At 43.0% G+C, this 18,914-nt stretch overlaps 1 protein-coding gene across 1 annotated transcript in view; it reads right to left on the bottom strand.

Moving 5' to 3' along the window:
* GABRA5 (gamma-aminobutyric acid type A receptor subunit alpha5) overlaps positions 1-18,914 on the bottom strand; it is a 92,555-nt gene that overhangs the window by 63,165 nt on the left and 10,476 nt on the right. Inside the window, exons 2-4 of the mRNA XM_068990938.1 lie at positions 15,338-15,459; positions 14,447-14,514; positions 14,123-14,343 (exon numbers count right to left, since the gene is read on the bottom strand). Coding sequence (XP_068847039.1) covers positions 14,123-14,343; positions 14,447-14,514; positions 15,338-15,459 — 411 coding nt within the window. The remainder of the gene's footprint in view (positions 1-14,122; positions 14,344-14,446; positions 14,515-15,337; positions 15,460-18,914) is intronic.

Here is an 18,914-nt window from a genome sequence, read left to right as displayed (position 1 = left end):
TCTATATCTAATCTATGTATAATCTATATGGAATCTATAAAGATGGTACGGATGAGCCTGTGTGCAGAGCAGCAGAGGAGACACAGGCATAGAGCAGAACTGTGCACACAGCAGGGGAAGGAGAGGGCAGGACTGACAGAGAGTAGCGCTCAAACACACACATTCAGTTCAGTTCAGTCGCTCAGTCGTGTCCAACTCTTTGCAACCCCTTGAACTGCAGCACGCCAGGACTCCCTGTCCATCACCAACTCCCGGAGTTCACTCAGACTCACGTCCATTGAGTCGGTGATGCCATCCAGCCATCTCATCCTCGGTCGTCCCCTTCTCCTCCTGCCCCCAATCCCTCCCAGCATCAGAGTCTTTTCCAATGAGCCAACTCTTCGCATGAGGTGGCCAAAGTACTGGAGTTTCAGCTTTAGCATCATTCCTTCCAAAGAAATCCCAGGGCTGATCTCCTTCAGAATGGACTGGTTGGATCTCCTTGCAGTCCGAGGGACTCTCAAGAGTCTTCTCCAACACCACAGTTCAAAAGCATCAATTCTTTGACGCTCAGCCTTCTTCACAGTCCAACTCTCACATCCATACATGACCACTGGAAAAACCATAGCCTTGACTAGACAGACCTTAGTCGGCAAAGTAATGTTTCCGCTTTTGAATATACTATCTAGGTTGGTCATAACTTTCCTTCCAAGGAGTAAGCGTCTTTTAATTTCATGGCTACAGTCACCATCTGCAGTGATTCTGGAGCCCAAAAAAATAAAGTCTGACACTGTTTCCACTGTTTTCCCATCTATTTCCCATGAAGTGATGGGACTGGATGCCATGATCTTCGTTTTCTAAATGTTGAGCTTTAGGCCAACTTTTTCACTCTCCATTTTCACTTTCATCAAGAGGCTTTTTAGTTCCTCTTCACTTTCTCCCATAAGGATGGTGTCATCTGCATATCTGAGGTGATTGATATTTCTCCCGGCAATCTTGATTCCAGCTTGTGTTTCTTCCAGTCCAGCGTTTCTCATGACGTAAATCTAAGTTAAATAAGCAGGATGACAATATACAGCCTTGACGTACTCCTTTTCCTATTTCCATAGGGAAAAAAGACGGTCCACAAGCTTTGCTATATGACACAGAGAGCTCAAGCTGCTGCTCTGTGATGACCGAGTGGTGGGGTGGGGCGGGAGGTGGAAGAGAGGTTCAAGAGGAGAGGCACATATGTATATCTATCACTGATTCATGCTCATGTATGGCAGAGACCATCATCGGAGAAGGCAATGGCACCCCACTCCAGTACTCTTGCCTGGAAAATCCCATGGATGGAGGAGCCTGGTATGCTGCAGTCCATGGGGTCGCTAACAGTCAGATACGAACGAGCTACTTCACTTTTCCTTTTCACTTACATGCATTGGAGAAGGAAACGACAACCCACTCCAGTGTTCTTGCCTGGAGAATCCCAGGGACGGGGGAGCCTGGTAGGCTGCCGTCTATGGGGTTGCAGGGTCGGACCCAACTGAAGTGACTTAGCATGGTAGAGACCAACACAATTTTGTAAAGCAGTTATCCTCCAATTAAAAATAAATTTTAAAAAATCCTTTGGGATGCTGCAAAAGCAATGCGAAGAGGAAAGCATACAAATGCCTCAACTAGGAAAAAGAAAGAAAGATCTCAAATAAATACTCTAACTCTATACCTCAAAGAACTAGATAAAGAACAAACTAGGCCCAAAGTTTGCAGAAGAAAAAGATCAAAGCAGAAATATTAAAAAGACAGACCCTGAAATAACAAAGATTAACAAACCTAATGGGTTTTATTTTTAAATGGGAGCAAAATTGACAGAACCTTAGCTAGTCTAAGACTAAAATAGAAAAGACTCAAATAAATAAAACCAGAGATGAAAGAGAAAATTTTACAACTAATATCACAAAATACAAAGAATCATAAAACTACTATAAACAAACATATGCCAAAAATTGAATAACTTAGAAGAGCTGTATAAATTCTCAGAAACATACAACCTTCCTAGACTGTTATAGGAAAAGAAAAAAGTATGAACAGATGAAAAATTAGCAAGAAAATTTAATCATTATCGAAAATCTTCCAACAAAGAAAAGTGTTAAGACCAGATGGTTTCACTGATGGATGCTACCAAACAGTAAAAGAACAATGAAAATAATCTTTCTCAAACTCTTCCAAAATTGAAGAGGAAAGAACACTCCCAAATTCATTTCACAAGGTCAGCATCACCTTGATACCAAAGCCAGACAAGGATACTATTATGAAAACTACAGACAATGTCCTGGATTAATCTAGATGCAAAAATTCATAACAAAATATTAGCAAACCAAATTCAACAGCATATTAAAAGGAGCATACATTATAATCAAGTGGGATTTACTCCAGAGATGCAAGGAATTAATAAATATGATACATCACATAAACACTTTAACCATTTGATGCAAAGAGCCAGCTCATTAGAAAAGACCCTGATTCTGGGAAAGACTGAGGGCAGGAGGAGGAGAAGAGGATGACAGAGGATGAGACAGTTGGATGGCATCACTGATTCAATGGACATGAATTTGAGAAACTCTGGGAGATACTGAAGGACAAGGAAGCCTGGTATGCTGAAATCCACAGGGTTGCAGAGTTGGACATGACTGAGTGACTGAACAACAACAACAATCACATAAATAGAATAAGAGATAAGGATCTTGCAATTAACTCAATAGAAGTATTCACTGAAAATGAATTCATCCTTTCATGATAAAAATAAGATCCTACCACAATAAAAACATTTAACAGTTTCAGTACACAGTACGTCTCAATGTAATAAAGGGACTATATGACAAGACTGGGGCTTGGCAGATGGCGCTAATGGTAAAGAACCTGCTTGCCAGCACTTGAGACATAAGAGGCGTGGGTTTGATCTCTGGGTCAGAAAGATCCCCCGGAGGAGGGCATGGCAGCCCACTCCAGTATCCTTGCCTGGAGAATCCCATAGACAGAGGACCATAGGGTTGCAAAGAATCAGACACAACTGAAGTGCCTTAGCACACATATGTGACAAGACCACTGCTAGCCTCATACTCAACAGAGAAAGACTAAAAGGCTTTTCCTCTAATATTAGAGATAAGACAAGAGTACTCTCTCTCACCACTGTAATTTGACATAGTTACTGCACATCCTATACAGAACAATCTGGCAAGAAAAAGAAATAAAAGGCACCACATTGGAAAGAATGAAAATTGTGTTTGTGTGCAGATGATATGATCTTATATACAGAGACTTAAAAACTCCCATCAAAAGCTTATTGGAATTAATCAATGAATTCAATAAAGTTGCAAGACACAAAAATCACAAGCAAAAATCAGCTGTAATTCTATACATTAATGACAAAATATCTGAATAATAAAAACATCTCATTTTGAACAGCACAAAAAACAATAAAATAGTTACGAATAAGTTTAACCAAAAAGATGAAAGTTCTCGTCACTGAAAAGAACATGATTTTGAAGAAAGAAATCAAAAAAGATACAAGCAAATGGAAATTTTTCACATTCATGAATCAGAAAAATCAATATTGTTAAAATGTCCATATTACCCAATTGTCTATATATTCAATGTAATCCTTTTTAAAACTTGAAAGTCATTTATCACAGATACAAAAACAATCCTAAAATCTGTATAAAACCACAAAAGACACTGAATAGCTAGAGCAATCCTGAAAAAGATGAACAAAGCTGGAGGCATCATGGTTTCAGATTTCAATTATACTACAAAACTATAGTAATCAAAGCAGTATGGCATTGCCTTAAAAATAGAAACACGGACCAATGGAACGAATTGAGAGTCCAGAAATAAACCTTCTAACATATAGACAATTAATGTTTCACATGGGAGCTAAGAATACTCACTGGCTAATAATCTCTTCAATACCTAGTGTTTGGAAAACTGGATAAACACATGCATAAGAATGAAATCAGAGCCATATCTTACACTAGTTATAAAAATTAACTCAAAACAGATCAATGACTTGGACACAAAACTTGAAAAGAAAAAACTGCTAGAAAAAAGCGTAGGGGAAAAATGCCTTGACATTGGCCTTGGCAACCATTTTTTGGATATAACAACAAAAGCAAACAAAGAAACAGACAAACAAATTAAAATGCTTCTGCACATTCAAAGAAATAATCATCAAAGTGAAAGCACAGCCTACAAAATGGGAGAACATATTTGCAAATCATATATCTGGTAAGAGTTTACTTACCAAAAAACATAAAGAACTCATACAACTCAATAGCCAAAAAAAAAAAAAAAAAAAAAATCCAACTTTTAAAATGAGCAGAGGAACTGAAAAGACATTCTCCCAAAGAAGACAAACAGATGGCCAACAGGTACAGGAAAAGATGCTCAACAACTAGTTGCCACAGAAACGCAAATCAAAACAACGAGACACCACCTTACATCTGTCAAAACGGCTATCATGAAAAAGATAAGAGATAAAAAGTTTGGAGAAGGTGTGGAAAAAAGGGAGTCCTCCTATACTGATAGCGGGTATGTAACGTGGTGTAGCCACTACAGAAAAAGAATATAAGTTCCTCAGAAAATTAAAAATTGAACTACCATATGATCCAGCAATCTAACTTTGGGGAATATTTCCAATGGAAACTAACTACAAGAGATACTTGCACTACCTGTAATCCTTATTGCAGGATTTTTCACAAATCCTGTTATTAAAAAAAACAACCTAAGTATTCATCTCTAGATGATAGAATGTGATATATACTCATATTTGCACATCCAAGAGAATAGTATTCAGTCATGAGAAAGAAGACAATTCTTCTATTTGCAACAACTTGGATGAATCTTGAAGGCATTATGTCAGACAGAAAAAGGCAAATGTTGTATGAATTTAAAACTCCAAACGTGCAGAAATGAGAGTAGACTGGTGGTGACCAGGGCTGGAGGGTGGACGACCTGGGGAGATACTGGTATAATGGTACAAACTTCTAGTTAAGAGTGAATCAGTTCTAGGTATCCAGAGTGGAAGGATGGTTATTATAGTTGTAATGAAAGTGAAGTCACTCAGTCATGTCCAACTCTTTGCAACCCATGCACTGTAGCCCACTAAGCTCCTCTGTCCATGGGATTCTCCAGGCAAGAATACTGGAGTGGGTTGCCATTTCCTTCTCCATAGTTGTAATACTGCATGACATATTTGAAAGTTGCTACGAGAGCAGACCTAAAATGTTCTCATCACAAAAAAAAGATATGGTAATTATGTGACACAACAGAGGTGTTACTAACATGGTGGTAGTCATCACATTGCAACGCACAAGGCATCAAGTCAACATGCTGTATGCCTTAACCTTACACAGCATTATATGTCAATTATTCTGTTAAAACTAGAATATATATATTTGTCTATATAAAAACACAGTTATAAAAATATTATATCATAAATGCTTTAACTTTTTCAAAGCTATTCTAAATTTTTACTTAAGTCCGAGGATTCTTGGCATCTTCTGTCATCCCTACTTTGTATGTGTTATAGCAGAAAGTTGGCTACTGCTGGCCACAGTGCTGTGTGTAACTGTCAGGGCCAATGGCAAAATACAACCCCTGGGAAACATTTCAGCTCTGTTGGATTAGGCTGGGTTTCCACCTGAACTTTCTGTGATGATATGAATGGCCTATATTTGTGCTGTCTGTTACTGAAGCCCTCCTTCACGCTAGCTATTGACCACTTAAAATATGGCCAGTACGACGTAGAAGCTGAATTTTCCATTTTATTTAACCTTAAAATTAACAACAAGATGCAGTGGCTACTGTATGAGAAAGTACAATTACAGGAAAAACAAAACCCAAAACTCATGATCCCACGCCCCTTGGGAAACATTTTCAGCAGCGAGGACTCCACATCTTCATTATCCTCCATAAACATCAGACACGTGCATAATCTTTTTCAGGGTTAACACAGAAACCCTCAGGGCATTATCCGCACACCTAAAAGACCTCTCTGATTTATGCGATTTGCAAGGTAATTGTCTGACATTTATGAAGTGAAAAGTGACAGTGTTAGTCGCTAGGTTGTGTCTGACTCTGTGACCCCATGGACTGTAGCCCGCCAGGCTCCTCTGTCCATGGGATTCTCCAGGTAAGAACACCGGAGTGAGTTGCCATTTCCTTCTCCAGGGGATCTTCTCGACCCAGGGATCCAACCCTGGTCTCCTGCATTGCAGGCGGATTCTTTGCCATCTGACAGGTTATGCGTGAGATGAGATTATGCACAGGTTACGTCTGAGATGAGACCACCAATTTCAGCGTCCTAGAAGGACCCTTCATGTTTCCCCAGGTGAGGAGATGGAAGCACTTTTTCAGGAGCCCTTCAGCTCTAGAGTCAGCACCCTGGCTTCCCAATGGCATGGCAGGAGGTACAGGCCAGTTGTGTGCCAGTGAGGGTGTGGTGCTAGGACGGGCTTCCTGACTCTGAGAAACCTCAGGCCAGTCGCAGACACACCAAGCGCCTCTCACAGCAACACTGCTCAGAGATGCAGCAGTTTACTCTCCCTGAATGAGTTTCAGGGAGACCAGGGCTTCCCTTGGGTCTCACACAGAGCACTCCTGAGCCCATTCCCCTGAAACGCAAGTGGATAGGGCGCCACCTGGTGGAGACTTTTCACGCAGGTTGGCAGAATAGCGTGCGTACCCTACTGCTGTGTGTTTCTTAGACACCATGTTAAAGTAGGTATAGGTAGGTGAGTTGGGCATTTGGACTCTATCAGTTCAGTTCAGTTCAGTTCAGTCGCTCAGTCGTGTCCAACTCTTTGTGACCCCATGAATCACAGCACGCCAGGCCTCCCTGTCCATCACCAACTCCTGGAGTTCACTCAGACTCGCGTCCATCGAGTCAGTGATGCCATCCAGCCATCTCATCCTCGGTCGTCCCCTTCTCCTCCTGCCCCCAATCCCTCCCAGCATCAAAGTCTTTTCCAATGAGTCAACTCTTCGCATGAGGTGGCCAAAGTACTGGAGTTTCAGCTTTAGCATCATTCCTTCCAAAGAAATCCCAGGGCTGATCTCCTTTAGAATGGACTGGTTGGATCTCCTTGCAGTCCGAGGGACTCTCAAGAGTCTTCTCCAACACCACAGTTCAAAAGCATCAATTCTTCAGCACTCAGCCTTCTTCACAGTCCAACTCTCACATCCATACATGACCAGTGGAAAAACCATAGCCTTGACTAGACGGACCTTAGTCGGCAAAGTAATGTTTCTGCTTTTGAATATGCTATCTAGGTTGGTCATAACTTTTCTTCCAAGGAGTAAGCGTCTTTTAATTTCATGGCTACAGTCACCATCTGCAGTGATTCTGGAGCCCAAAAAAATAAAGTCGGACACTGTTTCCACTGTTTCTCCATCTATTTCCCATGGAGTGAAGGGACAGGATGCCATGATCTTTGTTTTCTGAATGTTGAGCTTTAGGCCAACTTTTTCACTCTCCACTTTCACTTTCATCAAGAGGCTTTTTAGTTCCTCTTCACTTTCTGCCATAAGGGTGGTGTCACCTGCATATCTGGGGATTTTGATATATCTCCCGGCAATCTTGATTCCAGCTTGTGTTTCTTCCAGTCCAGCGTTTCTCATGATGTACTCTGCATATAAGTTAAATAAGCAGGGTGACAATATACAGCCTTGACTATTTCCTGTGTATTCATTTTCATCTGCTTCATTTGCCTCATCTATGAACAGGGATAATGATGGTACCAAGCTGTTAGGGTGATTTGAGGATTAGATGAATTTATATTTCTAAAGTATCTGGCACATAAAAAAGGCTACATACTTTTTTTGAAAAGCAATTAGCAGCCCAGGTCAAGAGGTGTTCTCCATTCAACATTACTTAGGGCCTGGGCCTTACCTTTGTGAGGCTGGGGATGGGGTCTAGGACCAAGTCACTAACCAGCAGCTGCCTGGGACTTGCCGCCCACCACCTCCCACCCACTGCCTCCAAAGAGAGGCCATAAAGATTCCTCAAGACTGTGGGAGCTGCGGCCCTGAGCTTAAAGTCCCTGCCTGGACAGGGAAGCCCGAGACTCCAGCCCACAAGACCACAGTGGAAGGAGCCTAGAAGTGAGTGTCTGACAGCCTTGTTGGTTCAGAACCTAAGAAGACAAAAATGTGCTGGAGTTGTCCATCTGCAAAGGATGAAGTAATCCAATCTAATGGTCTAAAAATCGACACTAACTGCAGTGAACTGACCCAGGATAATTCCAGACACATTTTCAAACCAAGTAGCCAAGAAACCTGTAGTAAGATGGCCTCATGTGGCCCCAAAGTACAATTTGTTAGCCAAACATAAACTTGAATCCGTATAAAACTGGCAGACACCCAAGCACTGAGCGTGTCTGTGGAAATTTTCTAGGTCTCCCTTCTAAATCTGTCAAACTAAGGGCTGAGCAGTGATGTAGGCGAGATTAAGGAAGGTGTTTGGTTCATTATGGTTTGTGTATGTGTGTGTCAGTCACTCAGTCGTGTCCGATTCTTTGTGATCTCATGGACTGTAGCCCACCAGGCTCCTCTGTCTATGGGATTCTCCAGGGAAAAATACTGGAGTGGGTTGCCATTTCCTTCTCCAGTCATTATGGTTTACTCTTCACAAACATAAACTCCTCCTGAGGGCCAGGAGCCAGGCTTCTAGAGTCCACGGACTGTAAGAAATCACAGAGAATCATGCATGATCAAGACATAGGCCCTTCCCCAAAGATGCTCTGAAGTTCAGCAGGGATGTCAGACGCAGGTGGCAAATACTCCAGGCAAGATTACTCAGGGGCTGTGAGCGGGGAACTCTGAGAAAGCCAAGGCCAGGGAGCTGGAGAGTAGGAGGCTCTGGGGTGTCATCTGGGGAAGTCTGGGGCCCAGTACTGGAGGAAAACAAGGGAGGTTGAAGGTGCACACTGACAGAAAGATGGAGGTGGGCGTGGAACTGTAAAGCCAGGTGCCCAGGCCCTCATTCATGGGGAAAGGCCATCTTCGGTCAAGTCAGTTCACAAGCTGCTCTGCGAGACGCGTTTCCCAAAGGGAAAGAAGAAGGCTGGTGTGAGTATAAATCTCAGACTCACCGGGACACATGGACCTTTCTATTGCTGGTTGCATCTCAGGTAGCACAATGGGCTGCTGCTCTGTTTTCAGTTCCACGGGTAAAATGTCAGCGAGGAAGTAACAGGGACCACCCCTCCTCCCCTGCTGGAGGGAGGAAGTTTGGTAGAGTTTTTAGAGTAAAATGGAAATATGTACTGAAAGGCTTATCTTTTGACCAATACCTGGAATTTATGCAATGGATAGAATTATGTGCTTGCAGCAAGGAGATCCAACCAGTCCATCCTAAAGGAGATCAGTTCTGGGTGTTCATTGGAAGGATTGGAGTTGAAGCTGAAAGTCCAATACTTTGGCCACCTGATGCGAAGAGCTGACTCATTTGAAAAGACCCTGATGCTAGGAAAGATTGAAGGCAGGAAGAGAAGGGGACGACAGAGGATGAGATGGTTGGATGGCATCACCTACTCGATGGACATGGGTTTGGGTGGACTCCGGGAGTTGGTGATGGACAAGGAGGCCTGGCGTGCTGTAGTTCATGAGGTCACAAAGAGTCGGACACAACTGAGCCACTGAACTGAACTGAACTGATTACAATGTTTATCATAAAGTAAAAAAAAAAAAAATTAAAATGACATGCATTTCTTTAGAGAAATATGACAGGATACTGACCTGATGGATGTAACGGATCACAAACTTGAGAACAATGTTTAATGAGGGGAAAAGGTGCTCAATATACTTTAGATCATAAAGCTATTTACCAAACAACTTTCAGAGAATGAGACCACTCGAAATCTATAGGAGAGGATGTGTGGACACACGCAGATATACACACGTGCGCCCACACAGGCGGACACGTATATGCCATACAGACCAAACCGTTAACACTGATTTTCTTTGGTCTCGGCGTCATAACTGTATTCCATATTTGGTGATTTTCCTTGTTTCACAAATATTTAAATAATACATTGATTCTAATCGTTAAAATCAATGTTAGCTTAAAAATGTCAAGATCTGGCCAATACATCTACTGGTGTCATGAAGGACACTGGTTTACATGTAGGGATGTAGACACTCTTAAACACACACCAGTGCTTAGTTACAAACCTATAATTATATATGTATGATCTCCTTCAAATATATTACCCACAAATCAAACATATGTAACGTGTATATAATCTCCTTCAAGTAAGTTGCTTAGACTAAATGGTCGCTGCCAATCACTATGCAAAAATGTGACTGTGTTGCCTCCCAGTGGCCATTTAAGGAATAGCTGTATATGTTCTCAAACTGACATTCTCAGAGCCTGCAGGTACACCGTACTGAAAGAAAGAAATAAACAATAACAAACAATGGTTCTAAATGATTAAAGTAAAACGGCCAAGTATTCATGACCACTAAATGGTAAGGTCAAGATCTGAACTTAAGTGAGCCTAACTCCAAAATCCATGCTCCTTTCAAAGCAGTGATGTCTACTAATAATGAAAATCCAAACGGGGTGTAAACAATCATAAAAATATGCCTTTTTCAAGATAAAAATAGCACAGAGAAATACATAGTGTGCCAGAGTGATACTGGTCTGCCCAGGGCTCTTTTCCCCAGTGCAGGGCATTCCATGACCAGGATGGCAGTCACTGGCACTCTCAGATACCTGCCCACGGGCATGGACACAGTGACCCTAGGTGCAGCAGCAGACAGGTTCTCTGACACCATGTGATACTACCAGAGCTCGCTTCCCTGTCAGTGCTTTCTTGCTTGTTGCAGTTTCCTACACCACAGACTAGAGAGACTGGCTCTTCCATCAGGGACCCAAAGACCAGGACACTAAGCCCTGTGTGGTCCTCACAAGTCTGCACCTTCAGAAGGCATGCAGGAAACAGAGGTGAGAGCTGGTGCTCACTATCTCCCAGCTCACCTGATACAAAGAAAATGTGTCATGAGGTTTGGCACATGCCCTCCCGAGGTCATGTCTGAGCTTGCAGGGGAGTGAAATAGAAACTCACTACTACTCAATGATGACCTAAAGTTCCACCCAGGGAAAAACCTCAGGCAATTAGTGAGGCCGGCCAGAAGGGCAGTAATTCAGTTCTTGGGTGGACAGAAGTCGTGCTCTGGATTCTGTGCCTCTTCTCTCCCCAGCTCTGACAACGACAACCCAGGGAAACTGCTGCGCTGGGGCTCCCCTTAAAGATGCCGGGCCACTGGTCTGGTGTCCACAGTACACCTCTGGGTATGGCTCTGTAAAACTTATCACTTTTATTTGCTACAAGGTCGTTCTGAAGGTAACTGCAGAGCATTTTAAGGGTCCTCTCTTTGATGGTCTAACAGGAAATGTCTATGGCTCTCTTTGGACTTACCTTTTTATCATCAGATCCTATAAATAGATTATGCACAGGTGGTAGAAAGTTCTTTGGAACTGAAATTGTAGATCAGCTCTAGGCAAGCACCAAAGGCTTTTTAGAAGACATTTTGGGAGCAAATGGCATCAATAGCTTATGTTCCCTTAGCTTCTTTGGAATCACCTAAGGAATTTCATCCATCTGAATTGTGTGTGTCTTTTAGTATTACCTTAAATGATATCTGGAGCATGGTGGGGATGTTATATAAATGAATCCCTCCCATAGAGTTACTTTTCAGAAGTTGGTAACAGTACTTTTCAAATATTTCTCAATATGTATCTCAGATTAAAAGTGTAGGATGTGAACCCTAATTTCTTCTTCATGTTTCATCTTTTGTATTAGATCCAAAGTCTGAATAAAAATTTTTAAATACAATTTTAGTTGAAAAAATGTGCAGAATTTTTATATTTTTCCCTTTGTTTGGTGTCATAAGTAACATGATAGTAGAAACCTTTGTGCATAAAGCTTAGTCCTTACTCCTAGTTATTTCCTTAAGACAGACATTACATAGAAATTACTGGGTCAAAGTATATCACTGCTTTTATAAGATTTGGTGGGAGTGACCAAAGAGCTAGATAGAAAGGCTGTACTTCTAAAGGCCCAGTGACGGGGTGAGGCCTGGATGGGGCTCTGTGCCCTGTCCAGTTAATTATGATTGCCATCTCACCATCTCTGCTAAATCTGTAGACTAAAATGCTATCAAATTATAGCTATAGGTCCAATCATACTATAATTCCTAATGCTTTCAACTGTAGCTAGTTCTCCTTTCCACATGTTGAATAAGACTGGAAAAGAAAATTGGTTATCAACTTTGCAACTCATTAGCAGCAGGCTTCCTCTGCACAAATAAGGACAAATCCCTGCTAAGTTTCTCTGGTTTCTCACCACTTCCTTCTGGGCATGACATTTTCCCAAAGGTAAGAAGGCCATTGCATGTCTAATAATGCTGTATCCCTCCAATTTCCAAATGTGGTAGCTTAAACAAGGAAATTGCTCATACCAGAACTCAGATTCCTGCTGCCACCACCCCCTGCATAGTTGTGACCTTGGGCTGATTACCAAACATTTCTGGCCTCTGCCTATTTGTTGGTTAGTGGAAATGCTGTCCCCTGGCTGGGCGGTCTGAGGGCTGAAGGGCTGTGTGTATTGGGGGCTTTTTTGATATACAGACACTTGGTAAGAGGCCCCTCTGCTGCCTCCTCCCCTTCTGGACAAGAGGCTTGTCTTATACCCTGTCCATGCAACTCTGCCCAGGACAAAGGCATCCCATCGTATTAGGCAATGGACCAAACTGACCCCTGCAGGACGGGAGCCAGGTGTGAATCAAGGACAAGAGTCTATGCAGACTGGGAACAGAGCACAGGTGCACGGCAGGCCTACCCAGGGCCTCCTCTGCACGGACCCCAGCACCGGCCAGGATGCAGGGCTCGTCTCCACACTGCTCCCTGCTCACAGGCTGAGCGCAGTGCCCTGTCTCACTGCCCAGCCTTCCTTCCCACAGCACGACAACCGAGGGCTGAAAGTCAGCCCTCGAGATATTCCTCAGCTTTCCTTCCCACAGCATGACGACCGAGGGCCGAACGTCAGCCCTCGAGATATTCCCCAGCCTTCCTTCCCACAGCACAATGACCGAGGACCGAACGTCAGCCCTCGAGATACTCCTCAGCTTTCCACATGCGTTCTGCATAGGTAAGGCATTGATGTGATGCTCACAACTCCTATCTCCATCTATGGGTGAAACACCTTCCAGATCAATGTAGGGAAAAAGGAAAAGTAAAGACTGGAACAAAACATCAAGGTGTGTGTGCAGATCACTGATCAGAATCCTTACTGGGCTGGTATAAGACAAATCATGGCCAGCTGTCAAGCAGGTTTGGGACACAATAGGCCAAAGCGTTCCTCAGAATTACGTTAGGACATGCAGTCTTTGAAGATGACTGTATTCACATTATTTTCCACTACAATTACCCTTTTAAATATAAAGTTTATTGTGAATAATTGTAACTAAGATAGAAAATATCTATAACAGCCACCTAAATAATGTACCTTTTAAAAAACTTGGCTTTCGTGCTTTTTTCTTTCCTCTTCTCTTTCTCATTAATTTAAAAATATCTTCTAAAGTCTACTTAGACCCACCATGGAAGCTGAAAAGCTATAAAGAAGTCTTTCTCACTGGTCAATGTATTGATTTACTCAGATGCAATGAATAATTCAGAATCTTCAAAAAATGACTAATGATCATTTTAAAAGACAAGTGCTAAAATTTAACCTCAGTGCTGGAAATGTTATCAAACCACACAACAAACAGACTTTTAAAACTTCAAAATACTGCACAATCGCAACAAAAAAGGAGTCTGCTTAGACTTTTTTAAAAAAAATCTGTTAAACTTTCCCTAGCTTACACTACCACTCTTCTAAAGATGCCCTTGATCTTGAATCAAATAAACAACTATAGATAAATACTATGAACTCATAGTAGCCCAAAGAAATAATCTACATGACATCAGTATGGGCAAGTCAGAAGGTAAAAAGCACCCATCTCACACAGACAGACACACACACACACACACACACACACACAGATACGACAAACCCTCCAACTAGCCAGCTTCGGCACGGCAGCGCCAGCCGGTGGCACTCACCGCATGGTGTAGAGCAGCGTGCCATCGTCCTCCAGACGCAGCAGCTTGTTGGGCGTGGTCATGTTGTGGGCGATGGACTTCTTCCCGTTGTGGAAGAACGTGTCTGGAGTCCAGATTTTGCTGGCGAGGAGATTGTTGAGAGGAAGGCGCTGCATGGGCCCTTTAAATCGAAGCCTTTCGTCTTTCCAGCTTTGTCGGAAAAACACGTCGATGGTGTATTCCTAGCACAAAACGGAGGCAACCAAGTGACAGCTTGGCAGGGCAGCCCTGGGCCGGTGCCGTCAGGGCTTAGAGTGGTCCGGGCGGGGCCGCAAGCACACTCACCATCTCTGTGTCGGACACGGGGCCGAAGCTGGTGACGTAGATGTCTGTTCTCACCTGCGTGATACGCTCTGAAACACAGACACAGGTTCCTCGCCAGGGCCTCTGCTCACAGTTCAGAGGGACATAACTCAGGGAGGGCGCAGTAAAACGGGGTCAGGGAGCCTACGCGGACTGTTCTTGTCAAAGAGGCAGAGAGGGTCAACCCATGGTTTAAGCAAATGCCCCTGATAAAAAATGCAAATAATGAAGGACTAAACATTTTCCTCTGGGGATGGATTTGCTAGGGGGTCCCTCCTCACCTAACGGAGCAGATTCAAATGTACACATGCAAACCTGGCGGAGCCAAGGGCCCCCCACACGCCTGAAACGCACGGGACTCCCAGCACAAAATCAAGCCAGCTGTACCCTGAAAGCATATTTTACTACTCATTTAGTTTCATCAGCTTTATAGGGTCAAAGTAAAAACTAATTATGGCTCTAGTGAAAAGTTAAACCTGTAATAGGCAACGTGTAAAGAACACTTGCACTAAATAGTGGATTTCTGAAAAGGACTTGCAGAGACAGGAGGGTATGAGGTTGATGATAAAGTATTTCCTAACACAGGGTAACTTCAGCTTCAGTATCACCTAAGAAGTGGTTTCTCCTTAAGTGGACCAGAATGGATGTTACCATTATCTGGAGAGAAAAAGGAGTTTTCAGGGAGATCACTTCCCCTGGCTTCTTGCATCTGGAAAATGACAACATGCAGCAGCCTTGCAACACCACCAAGTCAAACTCCTAGCAGGGAAGCCCTTTGAGGAACTGTTTGAATCATAGCAAACGTGAGCTCGAGACTGGGTGAAGCAGAAATGTGCCTTGGGCCCGAGGGCCTCAGCCAGGGCCCACACCCACCTCCGAGCCCGGGCCTCAGCCTGTTGTCGTAACCATCCAGCAGCCCATCCAGAATCCTGGTGAATATCGTGATGTTGTCATCGGTCTCAGCTTTTACAGAGCTGGTTGGCATTTGTGAAAAGCTTTTTAACAGAGAAACAAAAGAAGGAGTTCAGACTTTCTTAATTGTTTCTTACAATTTTTTCTCAAAGTATAGAAACAGGGAATGATATGTTGACTTGTCTTAGAGGCAGGATATCTAAGAATGATCTCCTGTACTATCCAAGCTGTTTTGCTTACATAATCCTTATTCTTGAATATTTAAATAGCCCTAATTCTTGAACAACCAGTCTGAGAATGCTGGCTCTGGGCTGGTCACCCATCAGATCAAACTCCATGTCTCCCAGACTCTGAAGAACTATTTGTGTTGATAGTGTGGCCATTTTTAAGATATGTTAGTCACTGCACATGGACTGGCAGAGCCTCACCCACTTGTGGGGCATTTCAGCAGTTTGGTTCAAATACAGAGAAACTGAGCCTTCATTTCATTAGTTACTCCACTGCAATGGGCTCTGGGGTCCCGGGGGACATTAGAGCTTCTATCTAATTTGAAAGTAAGATTGGTGTGCCCACATTTTCCTGCATTCTTGACTGGGAGCACTTGTGCTGTGAGCATTATGCCAGGACGGATCACTGGTGAGGGATGGCAGTGGGCTTCCGCACCGTCAGCTCTGCCGGCACGCTCCTCTCAGTCAGAGCACAGGCCGGCTGAGCAGGAGTTGTGAAGCCCGGACTGAAAACCTCGACTTTATGTGATGTGGCCCCAGAGCAGAGACTCGGGGAACAGAGTGTTCTGTGACCAACATGTCAACTTACAATAAAGCGCTGAGTAGAGCGGGTGGACCCTTGCAGGAGGTTCACAGGAAGAATGGTCTAATTTGTACAATCCAGCAACAAACTGAGGTCTCAAAAGTCTATGTCAAAAAAAAGTGCATGCCAATGGAGTGGGTGGAAATGAAAATCGGCCCTGAGCAGATCTGGGAAAAGCTGAAAAGGTTATCAGCAGGGAAAGAAAGCCACAGTCTAGATGACTGACACAGCTGAACATCATGGGCTCCACCTCAGATGTCCATCCATTGCTACCCGTTCAGACGTGCAAATAGCAAGATGTGTGTTATTACCAAGAACCTGACCTGCCATCTGGCTCGGCTTCAAGGGGAACTCATCCAGCTGAGAGTTGGCTGTGGTCCCAACAAGTCAGCACCCCTGGTACTTGGGAGGAGAAAGGGGGCTCCTGGAGCTCCTCTGAAGTGTCACTGTGGGCCCCGCTCTGCTCACAGAGTAGCTGGAGTGAAAACTGAACCTTGCCATCAGCAGGCAGTTCTCGGGGCAGCACAGATGTATGCCTGCCCCACCCGCTTCTTGAAAATTGGTCATTTTCACCGACTGCATCTAAACAGATCAATCCTCTAATGGCCTAAAGTGTCTCCCTTTTGAATGAACGACTATAATGTTCTTTGGATCTAATTTTCTCATCACCATTAAAATGCATATAGTTGAAGCTCTAACAACCTAAAATTCAGTCCTGTTAAAGACTGAATTATGTACCTTTGGAGCCCACAGACACTTTTTTTTTTTTCTTTACTCTGTGACTTAGTATTTAAAAATACTGAATTCCCTTTTCTCTGACATCCATTGTAGTTTCACACAGGAAGACAAAGCATTCAGCCTTGAAAACCTAATGTCAGGATGAAGGGCCTTAACACTGTCCTCCAAATTTATGAAAGAAAGTCTGTGCACGGACCCAGCTGAGCAACAACAGAGCAGCTATTGCTCAGACTAAGTCTGGCCTCAACATCCACTTCACGTGAAGCTCACAATGATCACCACTTTGGTTACTCAATTCTAGGTTTTGTCCAAGTGTCCAATCTTTGGAAGGTCCCGGTTGGCTCTTTAACAGAAGAGAGATGAGAGCAGGCAAACTAGCAGAAAAAAGCCATCACCTGTATGTGAAATCTAAAATAGCCAACTGATAGAAACAGAGAGCATCCAGGGGCTGGGGTGATGGAATTTGGGAGATGTTGTTTAAGGTTACAAACCTATAACTAGAAAAAAAATAATTTGGGGGAATCTGATGCACAATGAAGTAATTCTAGTTAACAATACTATGTTATAAACTTCAAAGTTAATAACAGGCAAGATCTTGTTTCCATCACAAAAGCGAAACGACTTAATAATTAGGTGACATGACAGAGGTGTCAGCTAATGCTAAGGTGGTAATCACACTGCAATATATAAATGTATCAAATCAACATGCTACATACCCCAAATTTACACAATGTTACATATTAATTCTATCTTAATAAAAAATATAAAAGTCACAATCAAAAAAAAAAAGAAAAAGCATACCTTAATGTTTCAAGTACATTTTAAAAACTATTACATTATCTGTTGTGAAAATATTCTTAACTTATATTTCCTCTGAATAGCCTTGACTGTCAGGAGATAGAGACCATGGAGATGTTCACAGACCACTTAGTCCCATCATGTCTCCAGGAGTGCTGCCTCCTAGACACCCTTGCAGGAATTTCAGCATTTGGCCTCTTCTGCCAACTGTTTCTTGCATTTATCTGTGGTCTTAAAAATAAAATAGATGCCAGGCTGGGGATTTGCCATGATTTCTTCTCTGCATTTACTGAAGGTAGGCCCTAGGACATCGCAAATAGTTTCTTTAGAAGTCCTGAAAAATGCCTGTCAGGGCAGGTGAGGTTCCTCTCGTGAACAACTGGGAAGTCCTCCTCAGTCCATAGATCCTTCTCAGAAACCATTCCTTTGTAAGTGGTGGTTACAAAATGCACTGTCTTCACAGCTATGGAGAGGAAGGCCTCTCCTTACTACTGAAAGCAAATGGTGTGCCAGTTTACAGGAGATTCTCAGCATGGCCTGGTGAACTTTCTCATGCATATCAAGTTGTATAACTTTTACAGACTGCTTCTAACATACAGAGTGACTTCAGCTTGCTTTGTTCCATTTGGGCTAGGAAAACAAAATGACACACAAATACAAGCTGTGCCTTCAGTGAGCAATTCCATGCGGTGAGCAAATCCACAAGGCCTCCAGGTGGAAACACAAGATACCGTCAGCCCTCTGGGGTACAAGGAGCAGGCTTCAGCTTGCGTCTTCTGAGTAAAACCAAAGAGCTCTGCCGGCCCTCAGGTCAGCTGTGAGTACACGGCCACTTCTAAGGCAAGCTGAAGGCTCTGTTCTTGCGGGGAGCAGATTCTGTGAACCAAGACTAGATGCATTATCTTTGAGAACAATTTTATATAAAATAGAAATCCTTGAAAAATGTGGCAATTTTCCCTTCAGTATCAGGATTAATAAACTAGGTTGTCTGAAAATTTTAACCATTTTCTTATAGTTAGTACATGTTTTCTATAAATAATGTCCATGAAACAGCTGCAACATTTTCATATTACTGATGTTCCAGAAAAGGGACAATAAAGGAAATATAGATCCAACCACTCATGTTAAAACATCCTCATTTTTTACATCTTCTATACAAAAGGCACAAGGACTCGATCCCTAAGCTTGAACA

Source organism: Capricornis sumatraensis, chromosome 19 (genome assembly GCF_032405125.1).
Source record: "Capricornis sumatraensis isolate serow.1 chromosome 19, serow.2, whole genome shotgun sequence".
Lineage (NCBI taxonomy): Eukaryota > Metazoa > Chordata > Mammalia > Artiodactyla > Bovidae > Capricornis > Capricornis sumatraensis.
Note: the sequence above shows the minus strand (reverse complement) of the source record. Positions and strands in the feature narration are given on the sequence as shown.